The 16,865-nt window shown below is 39.9% G+C and overlaps 2 protein-coding genes across 2 annotated transcripts in view; both read left to right on the top strand.

Moving 5' to 3' along the window:
* map3k22 (mitogen-activated protein kinase kinase kinase 22) overlaps nucleotides 1-8,528 on the top strand; it is a 40,594-nt gene extending 32,066 nt beyond the window's left edge. The window contains exons 12-18 of the mRNA XM_042399537.1: nucleotides 324-395; nucleotides 956-1,120; nucleotides 2,682-2,830; nucleotides 2,946-3,077; nucleotides 4,149-4,278; nucleotides 5,616-5,793; nucleotides 6,556-8,528. Of these exons, the coding sequence (XP_042255471.1) occupies nucleotides 324-395; nucleotides 956-1,120; nucleotides 2,682-2,830; nucleotides 2,946-3,077; nucleotides 4,149-4,278; nucleotides 5,616-5,793; nucleotides 6,556-6,784 (1,055 nt within the window). The 3' untranslated portion in view covers nucleotides 6,785-8,528. The remainder of the gene's footprint in view (nucleotides 1-323; nucleotides 396-955; nucleotides 1,121-2,681; nucleotides 2,831-2,945; nucleotides 3,078-4,148; nucleotides 4,279-5,615; nucleotides 5,794-6,555) is intronic.
* A 1,815-nt stretch (nucleotides 8,529-10,343) lies between these two features.
* cry-dash (cryptochrome DASH) lies at nucleotides 10,344-16,835 on the top strand. The gene is made up of 14 exons (XM_042399629.1): nucleotides 10,344-10,565; nucleotides 12,461-12,633; nucleotides 12,994-13,087; nucleotides 13,190-13,320; nucleotides 13,413-13,561; nucleotides 14,017-14,105; nucleotides 14,223-14,296; nucleotides 14,410-14,499; nucleotides 14,838-14,917; nucleotides 15,003-15,062; nucleotides 15,192-15,349; nucleotides 15,573-15,692; nucleotides 15,896-16,072; nucleotides 16,273-16,835. The coding sequence occupies exons 1-14, from the start codon at nucleotides 10,503-10,505 to the stop codon at nucleotides 16,378-16,380; spliced, it is 1,566 nt and encodes a 521-aa protein (XP_042255563.1). The 5' UTR covers nucleotides 10,344-10,502; the 3' UTR covers nucleotides 16,381-16,835.
* The last annotated feature ends 30 nt before the right edge of the window (nucleotides 16,836-16,865 follow it).

Genomic DNA, 16,865 nt, shown 5'->3' with positions numbered 1-16,865 from the left:
GCTGCTTTTGCGCTCGACTTTGATTTGACATGCCAAGATGAGCGAAAGCAATGTAATGTCTTTCAGATGTGATCAGATGAAATGTGAAATTCTGTTATCCTTATTAGGCATCGATATGTTTGTGCACACGTGCTTCTCACTGTTTCCGAGCAATCAAACCTGCATTTATGAACTTGAGGAATGAATAAAGACAACTGTAAATGAAGAAGTATTGTGACTGCAAATTGAGAATTCAGTTGTAATGTGAGAGTAGTTGTTGAGTTTTCAATTACAGTATATTGGACTTTCTATCTGACAGCTTTGCCTCATTCCTCCCCCTTTAGGTCGCCATGGGAAAGGAGGGACTTTCCCTCGCCAGTTCCAGTTGCCCAATCGCAGCAAGGATTATGGAGACCGTAAGAAACCGGCTTTGCTAGAGCGATAACAACAACACTATTGTTGCTCAGATTAAACAGATTTGTTGCTATGTCTATAGGACAACACACACAGACACACATCTACCAGTTTTGTTTTTTTTTTTCTTGAGGTTTCTGATATTGGATCTCATTCTTTATCGTACCTCCTACTCACATTCACCGTTGATCATTTTGGCATTTTTTACACCCTGTGTAGATTTGGTACATGAAGTGCTGGCTTGCTGTTCCAGGCAGCTGCTAGTAATTGCTTACTCAGAGGCTAACCTTGGCTAGCAATGATTTACATTTCCCTGTGGTGAACCTGAACTTGTATAAAAACACAGCGCCCTGCTTCCTGTCTGAGGGGAAGTGGGACGGAGTGGCAAGAGGCACTCTGCTCTGGCTGGCCCTCTTGGCCAAGAGCTCACTTTATGCACGACACCTGTAAAGTAATGTGTGAAAACTATAAAATTCATCTGCAGTACAAACAAAAGATGCAGTGATCTGTGTGTGTTAAGTCATTCAAATATGTCTCATTGTTCTTGTATATGTGTTTTTAGGTCGCAGGACACTTCCGAGGAGCTTCATGCCGCAGGAGAACCTCTTCCAGCTGGTTCCCTCCAGTCGCACACGCAGTTATAATGGAGACAGTACGCTGCAGTACAGCGACCTTCGCTCACTGGGTCGCACCAGTGACAAAAGCTGCCAGCGTGGTACAGCCAAATGTGAGTTATTTCTCTTAAATCTCAAAACTCTTGAAGTGGAGGGAGAGGAAAAGGAAATATTCTTCCTGAAACATACACACTTTAAAATTAGCTGCATTTTTGTGAGTTGGTGTTGTATCTGTATGATTCCTGTGGATAATCTGCCAAATAAACCCTTATTTCATAGATAAATTCAGAAAGTTCAGACTTTCCCCTGCTTCTCAAGAGTAGGGTTGATAATTGTGCCTCAGTATGTTTATGGTACTGACTGCCTGTATCACAGAGTATTGATAAGCGTCAAGTATCGAATAAATGTAAAGAATGACCTCTTTAGATTGCTTGTTTTATCTGATCAACAGCCAACCAACACCCCAAAAATATTCAATTCGCAATGATATAAAACAGAGAAAAGCAGCAAAAGCTCACATATGAGAAGTCAGAACCATAAATGCTCAACATGTTTGCTTTAAAAAACGACTGAAATGACTAATTATCTACCAGAACAGCTGCTGATGAAATATCTGTTGATTGACTATTCAGTTCAGCTCTACTTGCATCTAATGTCTGGTTAAATTTGTGATCTTGTTTACTTTTTCTTTGATCAGATCTTGATGTAAGTCAAGGTCTTGTGAAGCAGCTCATTTTTAGGCTAAATTCAACATTTACAGTAAGAACTTGGGCCTCTATTGCTAAATGAAAACAGACAAACATTTACACAAACTGTAATTTATATGGAAAATGGATTTACATCAACAAATTGATGATACATAACAGTGTGAGAGAATGTGAGGGTAGTATTTTCCTTTTTGAAAAGTCAAACTGTGTTATTTCAAGAGTTTTAAATGCGTTACGCCATTGTGGATACAGACAAAACACGGATTATTTCTTTTCCAGCAAACACTCTATGGGTGTCAAAACAGAGTCTTCATTCCTCATAATGGATAGGAAGAGGCAACAGAAATAATTTACAGTGATACTGTATGTCACAGAAGACAGAATTGCCCTCTTATCATCCTGAACACTGTCTCAGATTGAGCCATGTCACAGGCTTACTAATCACATCTGTCCTCATTCAGTTTACAGGCGCCGTTGCCCAGAAACTGCCTTTGTCATGATGCGAAATCTCAGCTCAGCAGTCTGTGGTTGACGTGTCAGTCTCCGGTGTCCTTCTCACCCACACACAACCGAACTGCCTAACCCAGCCACAAAGAACTCTGTTAATACCAAAACAAAGTCTCAGAGTCTGAGCCTGCGTAGATGAGAGTTGTTGAGATGATCTTTCTAGGTTTTGACAACTTTCTGTAGGCTGATTGTGGCTTGACTCAGATATCTTGGGTTTCCCCCATCTGAGAGGGTCTGCGGGTGGAAATTATTTAAATACCCTGCGGTGGATTTGACGTCTAGTCTTGGTGAAGTTACTGTGCGAGTTATATTCGGGTCTTGCGGTGGATTTTGACACATGCTTTGGAGTTAGTGTTTGCTCCGATCAGTATATCACAGTGGATCTGTCTGCCTCTGGGGGCTTAGTAACAAAAAGTAAATTACTGGTGGGTTTTCATCATCTGGTGTTTTGTTTCTGCAGCACCGCGGGCGCCAGTCAACTGGCGACAAGGAAAGCTCCTGGGGCGTGGGGCGTTCGGGGAGGTCTACCTCTGCTATGACGCCGACACAGGCCGCGAGCTGGCTGCCAAGCAGGTGCCCTTTGATCCCGACTGTCAAGAAACCAGCAAGGTGAGTGCAAGAAAAATCTCACATCTGTTTGGAATAAATCACTGACTCTCAGGTATTTGTGGTATTTTATAATTGAAGATAAAATATTTGGATCACGTTCTGGTTCTCTCTGCAGGAGGTGAATGCTCTGGAGTGTGAGATTCAGCTGCTGAAGAATTTGCGTCATGAGAGGATCGTTCAGTACTATGGTTGCCTTCGGGACCTCGAACAGAAGAAACTCACCATTTTTGTGGAGTTCATGCCTGGGGTGCGTATTCTGTAGGGTCATGTCATTTGAATATGTTTAGTCCTTTAAAGTCGTAGTACGTCCTTAAAGCTTGAAATACCTCAACGAATAACGTCTCAGAATGTCATAATGTCAGTTGTTTTTGAAAGTACACAGAAATTTTTAAGACAAACATCAAATCAAATCTTTACTAGCCACATCTGCTAAAAACCATTTCAGAAATGTCACCAGCTGTCAAAAAACATGTCCTCATTGGTTGATGTCAGCACAACAACTCCGTTTATGAGATCATTTTCTCAGTAAATGAGCATGTTAATGAGCTGCTGTCGCCTGTGAACCCTGTCCCTGCGGCTGTTTTTAATATTTCCTGGGCTATTTTTTTTTTATTTTTTTTTTTTTCTGAGTAGCATTGAGTGTCTTAGTCACACATTGTCTTGTATTTGGAAATGTTTATGTTTCGCTGGAGTTTGCTGGCAGAGGCGAGAGGGGAGGTGACAAAGCCAAGTTTGTGGCTGCGCCGCTGTGGCTGACCGATAACACTTCAGTGACCCCGCGGCGGGGGTGGGAGGTGGGAGATGGGGGGGGCGAGTGTCCCTCCGAGAGCCAGAGCGCTGTAGAGGTGTCTTGTTGGCAGCTGAAAGTGAGGAGGGAGAAGCGGGATGGGGAAGGTGTTTGTTTTCATTCTGAGAGTTTAAAAGTGCGTCACAGGTGTTACGGGATCGGGTATTTGCGCTTGTGATTTCCTTACGAGGAACTGAAAACAGGAAATGCAGCACATTGAAGGTGTTTGGACTTGAAATCGGGGAGATTTTCTTTCTGCACATCGTATGTTTATATATACTCGGTTTTTGTACTTAAAAATTGGCTCCGACGCTTGCTTTCACAAAAAACAGAATCCACTTCAGCTGGAAATGTTCCTCCATCTCCGACGTGCACATTACTCCAAAGCAGAACCTCTACAATTTCACACACTACAGCTGTGACAATGATATTATTCTACAGCCAATATAAACATTTAAAATGCATTTCCCAACCTTTCCACTCATTCCCTCAACGGCTTTCGGTTTTCTCTCGCTCATGTTGTGTCTCCAGGGCTCAATAAAGGACCAGCTAAAAGCCTACGGAGCCCTGACGGAGAAGGTGACAAGGAGATACACCAGACAAATCCTCCAAGGAGTCTCCTACCTGCACAGCAACATGATTGTACACCGAGACATCAAAGGTAAATGAAACGGCAAGCAAAGGTCAGGATAGGATTTTAATTGGATTTGTAACCGGAGCACACCCACACTTGAGACGCGGACTTAGCTGACAGTGTGTAAACAGAAAATCAGACTTTCTTTATGTTCTATATTACAGCAACTGGTGCTGAGAAAACTACAGTTTCATTCATCTTCTTCCCGTTGACATTCCCTCATTTGGTTATTCATCGTCTGCAGAAGGAGCCTGGAAAAAATTGGGCTATTTTGAACTCCCCTTTGGGATATATTAGGCTTCATGCTGGTGAAATCGGACAGTCTAAAAATGTTCAACACCGGATGGAAAGGCTTTAGTTTGGTTGTCTGCAGCTTTGGGAGTTGCTGCTTCGTTCAGCCACAGCCAAGAAGGGGAAATATACTGTCTAGTGTGGAAAAAAGATAGTAGGTCTCACAGGACACAGGCAGACTCTATGAGAGTTTATGTGGGTGGGATTTTCCACTTAGAAATGCTCTTCATGTGTAATATACAGTGTATGCTCATCTCACCACACAAGACTTCTTCTGTACGCAGTAAAAGAGCTGTCAGCACATGCGGTTTTTGGAAAGCACTTGGCATCGCAGCAAGACATTAGACTGTAAAGTTTCTGTAAATTAAATGTTCCGAAGGGCCAAACAAAAACCTTAAATGCAGTTAGTGTGATTTATTGGAGAGTCTCACCTCCTCGCAAGAAACTCAGAGAGGCAAGGGGGAACAGGCTGAAGAAAGTGAGAAGTTAAGGGTTAAAGTTACACTCCGAGTCTCTCAATCTCTTTTTCTGCTCGCATTGGGTGTGGAGGGGTGAGTGGCGAGTGGTGTACATTAGTCACTGATCAAACAAGCGGTGCGCCTGAAGGAAATGGGATAGACACAGCTACATGTTGGAAAATTACGAAGAAAGGAGGAGAAAGGGTGTAAGGTTTTGATCTGACCCGTGTAGAGCAGACGGTTTATTCAGTGTTTTATTTCCTGATGTGAGTGAGGCATTTTCCCAATGTGACAAAAGAAAAAGTGTTTCTCGAGTTGAGTCAGTGTAGTATTTATATAAAAATGGCTAAAAAAGTTATACTTTGACGTTTTAATAATAAGTCTGCCAGTGTTCCTTCACCACAGACTTGTCAAGCATTAGGAAAAGTTTACCTTTCCCCTCAGGTTGTTCAGTCAGTTTGAAGTGTAGCCACACTGTGAACAACCGACTACATTAACTGAACCTCCGAACTGTCAGAGTGTCCCTCAAACCGTCAGAGTGTCCCATAAAGGATACCGACAGTCCTCGGGAGACTCTTGAATAATTCTGAACCTCATTTTGTTTCGTTCCACCAGGTGCTAACATCCTGAGAGACTCCTCAGGGAACGTGAAGCTGGGAGACTTTGGAGCCAGCAAACGTATCCAGACCATCTGCATGTCTGGTACAGGCATCAAATCTGTCACTGGCACCCCCTACTGGATGAGCCCTGAAGTCATCAACGGGGAGGGATACGGCCGGAAAGCTGATGTATGGTAAGAACAAGATCAGATGAAACTGTAATGAGGCCCAAAGGGGGTATGAGACTGCTGCAGCACAAAAATAGATTACAAACACAAGACTAGACTGTAGCAATAAAAAAACATAAAGTTATCTCTGTAGAAAGTTAGAGTTATAAAATTATATGTGAATTATATGTTTATTTCTGGAAAGTAACATGAATACTAACTCACATTTTTTTATAACAAATACTTTTAATACAGGAGTGAATACAAGAACATAACCACTTCTCTAATAGAATACAATCCAACACAGAAACACTTCAATACATTTGGGAAGTGTGTACTGCTCACTTTTTTTTGACAGTTTTAAAATAAGTGTGACCTTTTACCACCCACACTTTCACACTTTGGACATTGGCAAGATGTACGGACATCTAGTACTATGTAAAAGTACATGAATAGATTAGAGTCTTGCCTTTAATGTCATCGTGATCATCTTCAGCAAAAAATACCCTGTTGTAAAACCCCAAAAACCTTAAAAATATTTTGACAATGACAATGTGATAAAACTTCCAAAAAAAGGTCTGGTAAAGGATTAACTTTCATTTTTGTGGCCATTGATCGCACTATATAAGGTGTTAAAGTTTCAAGCACCACTAAGTTCTATAAATAATATAAACATGAATACACATGAACATGACATTAAACTATGTGTAAACTAATATTTGATGCCAATATGATGAATCTCTGTGTTCTGACAATCAATCAACTTGACTGTATGTCGTTTGTCTTCAGGAGTGTTGCCTGTACTGTTGTGGAGATGCTGACCCAGAAACCTCCTTGGGCTGAGTACGAAGCCATGGCAGCCATTTTCAAGATCGCTACCCAGCCTACAAAGCCCTCGCTTCCCGACGGCGTGTCTGACACGTGCAGGGACTTCCTGCGGCAGGTGTTCGTGGAGGAGAAGTGGCGGCCCACTGCGGACTTTCTGCTCAGCCACCCGTTCGTCCAGGGCAGCTTCTGAGGCCTGCGGATCCCCCTCCCCTTCCCTGCCTGCGAGGCCTCCTTTGGCCCCGGCGCCTCCCCTCCTCTCCGGCCCGCCCCGTCCCCAGGGCCCCCCAAGTCACCAGGCTCCAGGGCTCAGCACCACTCCGACTTCCTGCCCTGTCATCTATCACCAGTGTCTGCCTTGTCAGGACCGAAGCAACCCCTGCATCGCTCACCAACTAGCTCAACCCGGATTATTCACTGAGAGGCCAGGTTGACTGCTGTCAGACCTCCAGAGTCCTCCAAGGCATCGCAGTGTGCTCCCTCAGGAGGGGACTGACAAGAAAGCACTTAGCAGTCTCACACGCTAGAGACTGCTGTCCTTTCCCAAGCGGAGGAAAAAAAAAAAAAGGCCCGAGTTAGAGAGAGCAGTGATGTTTCAAGCTTTCTGGGTCTCACTTTACACTCATCTACTGCCGCAGAATAGTGTCTAGGATTGGCCGGACACTGCGTAATCGTGATTGAGTGGTGACATCGATCACATCCTGATAGTACTGTAAGTCACTCATCAGCCTAAGTTAGCGATGAGTGAAATCAAGATGGTAGACTATTTTTATATGACAGACAATAACACATACAAAGATCATCGTCTTAGAAGATGACTTTCTACCGTCACTTAAATGTATTTTCGTCAACGCCTTACAATAAGAATTTGTAAGCAAGAATGTCTTTTTTTTTAGCATCTTAGAGGGTTACCCTACTTTCATAGCACTCACAACCCCATTTAGAAGGATTGTCAACGTTGCACTTTTGATATCATGCATTGAGACATTTCCAACATGCAAGATAATCAACTGAGGAGATATTTTTCTATTTGATGCCTTTTATATGATTTGATAAGGAGAATTGTTTAGTTTGTTCCAATGTCAAGAAAAAAAAAAAGAACCAAACTTTTGCATTAGTGTGCAATGTTAATGTCTATTAAGCAATACCAACACTACTGTTGGAGTCTGTGACATCCATTCCATCTTCCCATGCAGTGAGCCTTGTTCCATTCAGAAGTGGCCAAAGAGAATTTAAAGAGAAAAAAAAAAAAGAGGCTGAATGAAAAAGCTGCCAAGACAAACTTTCAATACATTCAGGCTAAGTTCATGTACAGTATTATTAGTCATGTTGGATTTTTTTTTGTCACCTCAGAACCCTATAGCCTTTTCTATGTTATGGCAGCTTTGTGCACAGTAGACTGCACAGACCAAATCCGATGCATTGACATGACATTGTGTTGCTATGAGAAGCATTACGAGAAATTACATTGAAGGAAGCGTCTCTTTACACATTCATTTGTGTTGTAATATGAATTAAATCACACCATTGCCTTTACTTTGCTTTCCACACTTTATATGAAATGAACGGTTCACTCGATGACCACTCGACAGCACACCTCGCTCTGTGTAACGTCACGTGAGATGAAAATGTCAGACGCCAAAAAAAAAAACACGGTCAAGTTGGAAAGATGGAGCCAAAATGCTTCATTCATTCATGCTAAAGTGGAGATGATACGTGTGGGGAAACCTGGGGAGATTGATAACGGAGGTGCTGTAAGACATTGGCACTTGGAACAGGAATGATCAAATCTGTTTTTTTTTTTGACCCTTGTCAGTGCCTTACCTGAATCTGCTTGTTAACACAAATGTTCACTGCCAAAGCGGAAGGCTTCTTAATGAGGTGAGCAGCTGTTCTGTAGCGAGCACGCGCAGGATTTGCTGAAGTTCTTTTTATATGGAAAAAAAAAGATTATACTGTAAATACATATTGTTCTGCACTTTTTGTATGAAATTTCTTTACATTATATACAAATCTATTTGATGAAATAGCTACGTTATACAGTAGATTGTACTGTGATTTAGACAGAAGTATGTATGATTGTCTCTTTGAGAGCTGATAGGCAGTATGAAAAGGCTGGAAGGCTTTCGAGTGGGACAGAATTTGTTTTGTCTTAATGACAAAGCCTTGAAACATGAAATGTATCAAGTCATCGATCTTTTGTATATTTAACTTAATAAATCAAAGGTCTAAGACTATTTTCCTGTGTGATTTCATTGTGTTATTGTGTGATCAAATTGTCCTGGACTATGCCATGATGAGTTGGTGCCGTTTCATTTAAGTTGATTTTGTTTATTTATATGATAGATTTTTGTTTTAAAAACCCTGATACTATCAAGTAATGCTAATTGGGGAAAACCTGCATTTAATATGATTGTCACTTTAAAAAAAAAAAAGGAAAAATGTGGGGGGGGGGAAATAGCCTACAGATATTTTCAGTTAATTTATTGACAAATCTGAATTTACAACAAGGATACAGAGAAAACAGGATAACAGCTGCGTGATGGAAATGTTACAAAAGGTAAAAATAAAAGAAAGTGTTGCTCCAGGGTTTAGCTCATATGAGAGACAAGTTTTTCACATATAGTTACAGATTTTATTGCCTTGCAGATCAGACTGCAAGGCAATAAAAAAATGCAAGTTTCAGGGTTTCTAAATTACTAAATGTGGGTTTGAATACATTGGAGTTTGGTTTTTGATTTGAGAACCAGCTGGTGTGAATATTATAGTTCCCAAATATCAAGAGCAGGTTTACAATGTACACAATATCACAGTCTTTGAATTTCCTGCCCCAAACAAAACTTCTTTAAAATCAACATTTATGCTTCTTCTTTCAAGAAAATATTTAGGGTTGCTATTTATAATTTTTACATCATTATGAAACTTGAACCGTCATCCCACCGATATATTTAACATACAGGAACTATTGACTGAGCTTCCTGGGAACTCCAAGAATAAACCACTGTAAGAAACAAACATAGCAAAATGTTAACTTACGTCTTGTCAAAACATTAGTTATGTAATTAATGTCATCTGAAAAACAAAACAGATTATTATTATTATTTTAGGAGTTAATTTACATATTGTGTAAAACATAAATATATACTTTTCTTCAATACAAATTGCAGCTTTTACCCCAAGACAGTCTTTCCAAAAAGCCTTCAAAATGACTGACAAAGTGCCTTAATCCCCTGATAGTGTGTGATACATTAAATTGGGACCCATGACAAACATGTACTCAATAAATAGTTCCATCTATTAAGACTGCATAGGTGGAATTGGATGCTTTCGATCAGGGTCCCCCAAGACCCCAGTACATTAGTTTTTTTTATTTTTTTTTAAGCACTAATTAAGACATAAACAGAAAACAATGATAGGAAGTCATTAGGAACAAATTGTTTGACAAGTCATGACAAATTGGAATGACAGAATAAATCACCTGTGAGATATGACCATTCCCCAGTCGGTATGCGTAAGGTAACTTTTCCTTCTTGTTTTTGCTTCATCTCAACTATTTGTATGCTAATCCCTGTGAACAATTATAATCAAATAAAATAAAAATAATTAATGATTTAATTAACTAATTTAATTATCTTGAATTCGGACTTTATTGGACTTTTTTGTAAGTAATTTTTGAAATACATTTATTTATGGGCCCGTGATTAAAAACACGGTGGAAGTGACTTCCAGGCTAGGCTGTTAGAAAACCACCTTATAAAACCTGATGTTTTGTAACAGCGTGTGTGAAAACGTGACTGACAGTCAACACAGGGCAGAGCAGGCAGACAGACCGGGGACCAAGCTCTCTGAGACGGAGAGGTGTTTTATCTGTTTCTGATACAACTGCTGCTGCTTTTTGGGAAACGACAAGTATGTCTACCTCCCGTACGATCATATGTTTGCTGAGAAACGACCTGCGAATCCACGACAATGAGGTAAGATAAGAATGTATCGCGAGTCCAGTGATCTTATAAAACCTAGCGTCAAACCTGCTATTTGACGCTAACTTTAAACTTTAGAGCACATAATAAACTTAAAAGTAAATACGTTCACTGAAGTTATGCGCTTAAGTTTTGCATTAGCTGTATTAAAGTCATTACGAGAACGTTTTGAACATGTTATGTATGTTTACCCGGTAGTGTGTACATGGTAACCCCAGACCCGCGATTCGCCGCAAAAGATCTCGCGAGAATTATCATTTCAACCCAAGCCACGATCTTTTCATAAACCTAACTCAGTGCTTTTTGTGCCGAAACCTAACCAGACCTTAACCACAGCGTTGTCACACCATAAAACATAATTATTTTGTACAACGTGCACAATGAAGAAACAACGCGTACAAGTCTCGCGAGATTTTCGCAAATTTAGGGTAACCATCTAGACACGACCACCGATATCAAGCTGCTTTTGTTCCACCAGCGGCATGAACAACAACACTTCCGGCCCAAACCTCGATAATACAAGCCTGGTTTTTAATTTTATAATAGTTTAATTTCATTTCATAAATTTTAATTTAAATATTTAATTTCACCGCAAAAACATCACACATCATGTGTCAAAATACTTTTCTTGACTTGCACTCTATCCCCACTCTGTCATTTAATTCGATTTAAATTAAATTAAAATTTGCTGTTACATTCCTTTTTTAACCCAACTTTATTGAAAACTGTCAAATTAACAAAGTGCCAGGGAATTCAATTATGATATAATAATAATAACAATAATAATAAAACAAAAACATTCAGTTAAAGGATTGTGCAAGAAGCTTTTTACATTCAATACAAACAAAACAATACACAGGAGGAGAAAAAGTAAATAAAGGGGTACAGATTAATATTCAAGTAATAGTCAAAAAAATCAAATAGTCAAATTATTAATTTTAAGTTGTTTTTTTTTAAAGATTCCCTCCAGACATGTTTTAAGATATATACAAAATATCTGTCTTTGAATCATAATTTGAGTCTGATGTGGTTTTTCCATTAAAAAAAAGTTCAATTATCTTGTTAAAATGCTTAAAATGGCATCTAATCCTTCTCCCTCATTAAAACTTCCAGGATATATGAATATGTAAATATATTTCATATCTGAAGTTTAACTGTTGGACACAAGATGTCTCCTACTTCACTCAGTGTTTGTGCACTGTGTCAAGTTTCCACATCACACTTGTGTAAATTGAATACTGGACCGGCTTCCAAACTGTTTGTGAAGTCACAAATCCTGCTTGTGGGCCCCTCTATCACCTCTTAAAATTGGATTTTCAGTGAGCAAAGAGAAACTTTCCACTTTCTGCAGATTAATGTGAAAACAGCCTTCTAGTGTCAAACTCTGCACACACATCATTCTGCACAGTGAAGCTCAAACATCCAACTGTTGAAACAACAAGAAGAAAAACATATCTTTGAGTGGAGGGAGACTTTAAACTTTACTAGAAAGTTTTTATGTATATGGAATTTGCCAAAAAAATGATAAGTAGTTGAGTGTTACATGCATTTAGTCATCCTGTATGATAGTGACATCAAACTTGTCAACATGTACAACTTCTGGTTAGACTACAAGACCGAATTTTTCCAAATAAAATTGACATTTGTTATAATGTATTTTCAGCTGGACACACTTGGACAATCACAACATATTTTTTAGGAGATTCTGTGTTAAAGGAAAATGTTTTCAGTGTCCCTTTGTGATAAATTTCTGTTGTCATTAATTGGTTTTGTTTAATCAATGCTGTATTTGCAGTTCTATAATTAAAAGTACTATTTTACATGAATGTGTTTGTCCAAGAGATTCAATTCAGCATGAACCATATACTCACTGGTCTTTTCACACACAGCTTTTCTACTGGGCTCAAAGAAATGCAGAGCACATAGTCCCGCTGTACTGCTTCGACCCCAGACATTATGTAGGAACTTACAACTACAACCTACCAAAGACGGGACCTTTCCGCCTGCGCTTCTTACTGGACAGTATCAGAGATCTCAGAAACACACTGCGCAACAAGGGCAGGTAAATTAATCCTCCTGTACATGCTCGTAATTCATGTATCCTCTACTGCTTTACTTTTACATTTGCTCTTCAGGTCTATCTTTGTTGTAGCAGGTATAAAGATGACCATGAACTTATGTATAATGTTGATGCAGACCTTTTTCCTCAGCTCTCTGAGATTTTATTGATGCAGATGTAACGGGACCAGGACACACCTGGGCTTATAGGATGTCATGTTTACATTAACATGTCTGCTGCACACACTGTTCCCATAACTAAGTCTGGTCAGCCAGGGGGAAGTAGCTATCCCTCTACCCAGGATGCAGCTTGCCTGGCATGGTGTTAACTGGAGCTTACTTTGTATGTTTGTGTGTGTCACAGTAACCTTGTAGTGAGACGGGGTAAGCCAGAGGACGTAGTAGCCGACCTCATCAAGCAACTGGGCTCTGTCAGCACTGTGGCTTTCCAGGAAGAGGTAGTTTTAGTCTCTTCTCTTTATAGCGTTAATTATGACCACTTTTTTTTACACTTTCCAGTGATTTTGACACAGCTGATCCATCATGTGATCATGTTCCAGGTAACTTCAGAGGAACTGAATGTGGAGAAAAAAGTAAAGGATGTCTGTGCACAGATGAAGGTCAAAGTTCACAGCTGCTGGGGGACGACACTGTACCACAGAGATGATCTCCCGTTTCACCACATATCCAGGTGAGAGGACAACGCCAGAGACAAAGGTTTTATGAGCGATATCGGTTGAGAAGTGCTAGAAATGATTTGAAACCTTTCATTATGCTTGTTAGGCTGCCTGATGTGTACACTCAGTTCAGGAAGGCAGTGGAGACTCAGAGCAGGGTGCGGCCTGTGTTCCCAACCCCCGAGCAGCTAAAACCTCTCCCCTCAGGACTGGAGGAAGGAGCCATTCCTACCGCAGAGGACCTGCAACAGACAGGTGAACACCTGAATGTCTTATCTGCTCAATCTGAACGGTTTGATTCATATAGTATCTTGTGCACGTTCTCTTTCATTTTCTGTGAAATTCCAAAAATGATCAAACTTTGTCTGCATTTCTATCACCAGCACAAATCTGTGTAAATTTGTTTTATGAGCTTATTTAATTGACTTTTGTGTAAATGGCTTTACATATTGCTGGCATATAATTGCTCATTTTATGCAGTAGCATGCCTCTATTAAGTTAATCCATTCTGCTGCTGTTTTCAGAATTCAATAGGCAAACTGCTGAGCACAGACTTCCTTATTAAGTGCCAGAGAGCCAGCAGACTGGTTTTATATCCATGAACATGATTAAGTTTCTATGTTTATGTGTGTCTTAATGTACATCAGGGGTTGTGTAACATGTATTAAAGAGTCTGATGCTAAAATACTTTTCCTGTTATATTCTCATAGAGCCTGTGGCTGATCCTCGCTCAGCTTTTCCCTGTGCTGGTGGGGAAAGTCAGGCTTTAGGCAGAGTGAAACACTATTTCTGGGACACTGTGAGTGCAACTTCCCTTTCACATGGACACTAGTTGCTGTTTATAAAGTAGCAAAAATCTCATATACTATGTCGTACTATGTCGGTGTACTTAAGATATGTTTTCTGTTTTCCATAGGATGCAGTTGCAACTTACAAGGAAACGCGTAACGGCTTGATCGGTGTAGACTATTCCACTAAATTTGCACCTTGGTGAGTGTTATTGTATCATTTCCTCTACTGCTGAATGCTTATCAGTGAATCATGTTCTCTGTAAGTTGTATCTCTGAATACATGTCTAATGGTGCTGTTCTGGCATTCTGCAGGCTGGCCATGGGTTGCATTTCACCCAGGTATATTTATCATCAGATCCAGCAGTACGAGAGGGAGCGGACAGCCAATCAAAGCACATATTGGTGAGTCTGAACACAGAAAAGAGATACAAAACAATAGATTCTGTAAAATAGTACCATATCAGTGAGGTAGGTACAAAAGGACAAACTTTCATCCAACTACTAAGGTCTTCAATTGTTTAATTGTATTTTTATTGCATTAGGTTTCATGTTTTTGTGTTTTTACACTGCCTTGCTGCCAAAAAAATCCTCTTGTGGGACAATAAAAATCTGAACTGAATTGAACTGAAAGCTCACCAGGTTCTGGTGCTGTCTGTGTAGTTGATAATATGAAGCTATTCAGTCACATATATATGTAAATTTGTCTTTATTTTCTGAAGATCTTCACTGCTTTCTTGCAGGGTTATTTTTGAACTCTTGTGGAGGGATTATTTCAAATTTGTGGCTGTCAAGTATGGGGACAGACTGTTTCAGATCGAAGGTAAGAATGAGTTGAAGTTTTCAACTTATTTTCTTTACACACAATAAATGAATGTAAAGCTTATATCATGGTGTTTCTACATCAGGACTTCAAGACAAATCTGTGCCATGGAAAACGGACATGAAGCTTTTCGATGCATGGAAAGGTTTGCACCATTTTGTTCACAGATATTCTTTATTAAAAATCAATCTGTTTCTTTTAAAATGTGCGTTAAAAGTGAATGTGCACTATATGTGTATGTAGCTGAATGTATGTATATCATTTGTGATCACAGAGGGACGCACAGGAGTGCCCTTCGTGGATGCCAACATGAGAGAGTTGGCAATGACAGGCTTCATGTCCAACAGGGGGCGGCAAAATGTCGCCAGCTTCCTCACAAAGGACCTGGGCCTGGACTGGAGGATGGGAGCTGAGTGGTTTGAGTACCTTCTAGTGAGTTGTCAAGGTTTTAAGTCAGTCTGGAAGTTTTGAAAAGTGATATATATATTTATATTATATGTATTTATATATATTTTTAAGATGCTGTTTCATCACTGAAATTGCAGAATAACATGTTTTTAAAGTCCTGAACTTAGCACGTCAGCCCTATTTTATCTATAAATGATGATACTCACAAGTTTGTCTTTCTACCATTTTTTAAATTTTTCTTCCAAAGGTTGATCATGATGTGTGCAGCAACTATGGCAACTGGCTCTACAGCGCTGGTATAGGAAATGACCCCAGAGAGAACAGGAAGTTCAACATGATTAAGCAAGGCCTTGATTATGATAACAATGTAAGTTTGTGCAGCGTGAATTGTTAGTTTCACTTCTCTTTGAAATTAGTGTGGAGCATGCCATTGTTTGTACTACAACACGAAATTTCTGAGTCACAGTCTGTGCAGGTGAGGGCTTTGCTGTCACATGAGTGATGAAACCGTTATAAATAGAAAGTTTCAATTTTGTTCATCGAGTTATTTGTTATTGCTGTCTGCCATAGGGTGACTATGTGCGACAGTGGCTTCCAGAGCTGCAGAAAATCAGGGGATCTGATGTTCACACACCCTGGACCCTCAGCTCTGCTGCGCTGTCACATGCGCAAGTGTCCCTCGGCGAAACATACCCCACCCCTATCATCATAGCGCCTGAATGGAGCAGACACGGGAACAAGAAACCGGTGGGTTTTCAGAGAAAAGGGAAGTGGATAGTATGATGGTGTGCTTTTATCCCACACAGGAACTCCAATTGTAATTCTGCACTGTATGAAACCTCACAGTCTTCTTTTATACTACCAAAGTCAGAGCTAACAAATGTTTTTCTTTTGTTCATGAGATGAATTGAAGGTTAATGTCAGGATTTTTTATTTTTTTTTCACAGAGTGGTACAGGACCTTCCCCGAGAGGAAAAAAAGGCCCATCTCACACTCCTAAACAGCATCGTGACAGAGGCATAGATTTCTATTTCTCTAGAAGCAAAAATCTGTGATCTACCTCAAAAAAAAACTAACACATGGATATAACACCGAGGATGGAAGCTCCAATGATACAAACCTGGACAGAAATGTGTTGATTGGGGAAAGTTGTCAGACGATGGTTTGAGGAGTGGTTTGCATGTTCCTACTTTTGCATCAACAGTTGAACTTCATGAGACGTCTCTAGATTATGCCATCGTTTCTCTAGAAATTAGGTCTCATAAAGCTCCTTTCCTGAATGCGCCACTACATTTCCTGTTATATTGCTGCAATTGTGGAAGCCACACTGTGGGTTTGTTTCCACACCAGCAAATTAGTTAGAATGATCTTTCTTGTGAAGATTTTTTTGTGCAGATTTGTTTTTCTTGCAATTTTCTTATGTCTGTTTGGATATACAGCTGTTTTTACTTGATTCAATTTCAAGGTTTGCCTAACTGTGGCAGTTACGAAATAAAATTGCAAAATGGGAGAGTTTTTGCTCATTGATTTTGTTACGAAA

This window comes from Thunnus maccoyii, chromosome 21 (assembly GCF_910596095.1).
Source record: "Thunnus maccoyii chromosome 21, fThuMac1.1, whole genome shotgun sequence".
In the NCBI taxonomy this organism is placed as follows: Eukaryota; Metazoa; Chordata; class Actinopteri; order Scombriformes; family Scombridae; genus Thunnus; species Thunnus maccoyii.
This window is presented reverse-complemented; position numbering and strand designations above follow the sequence as displayed.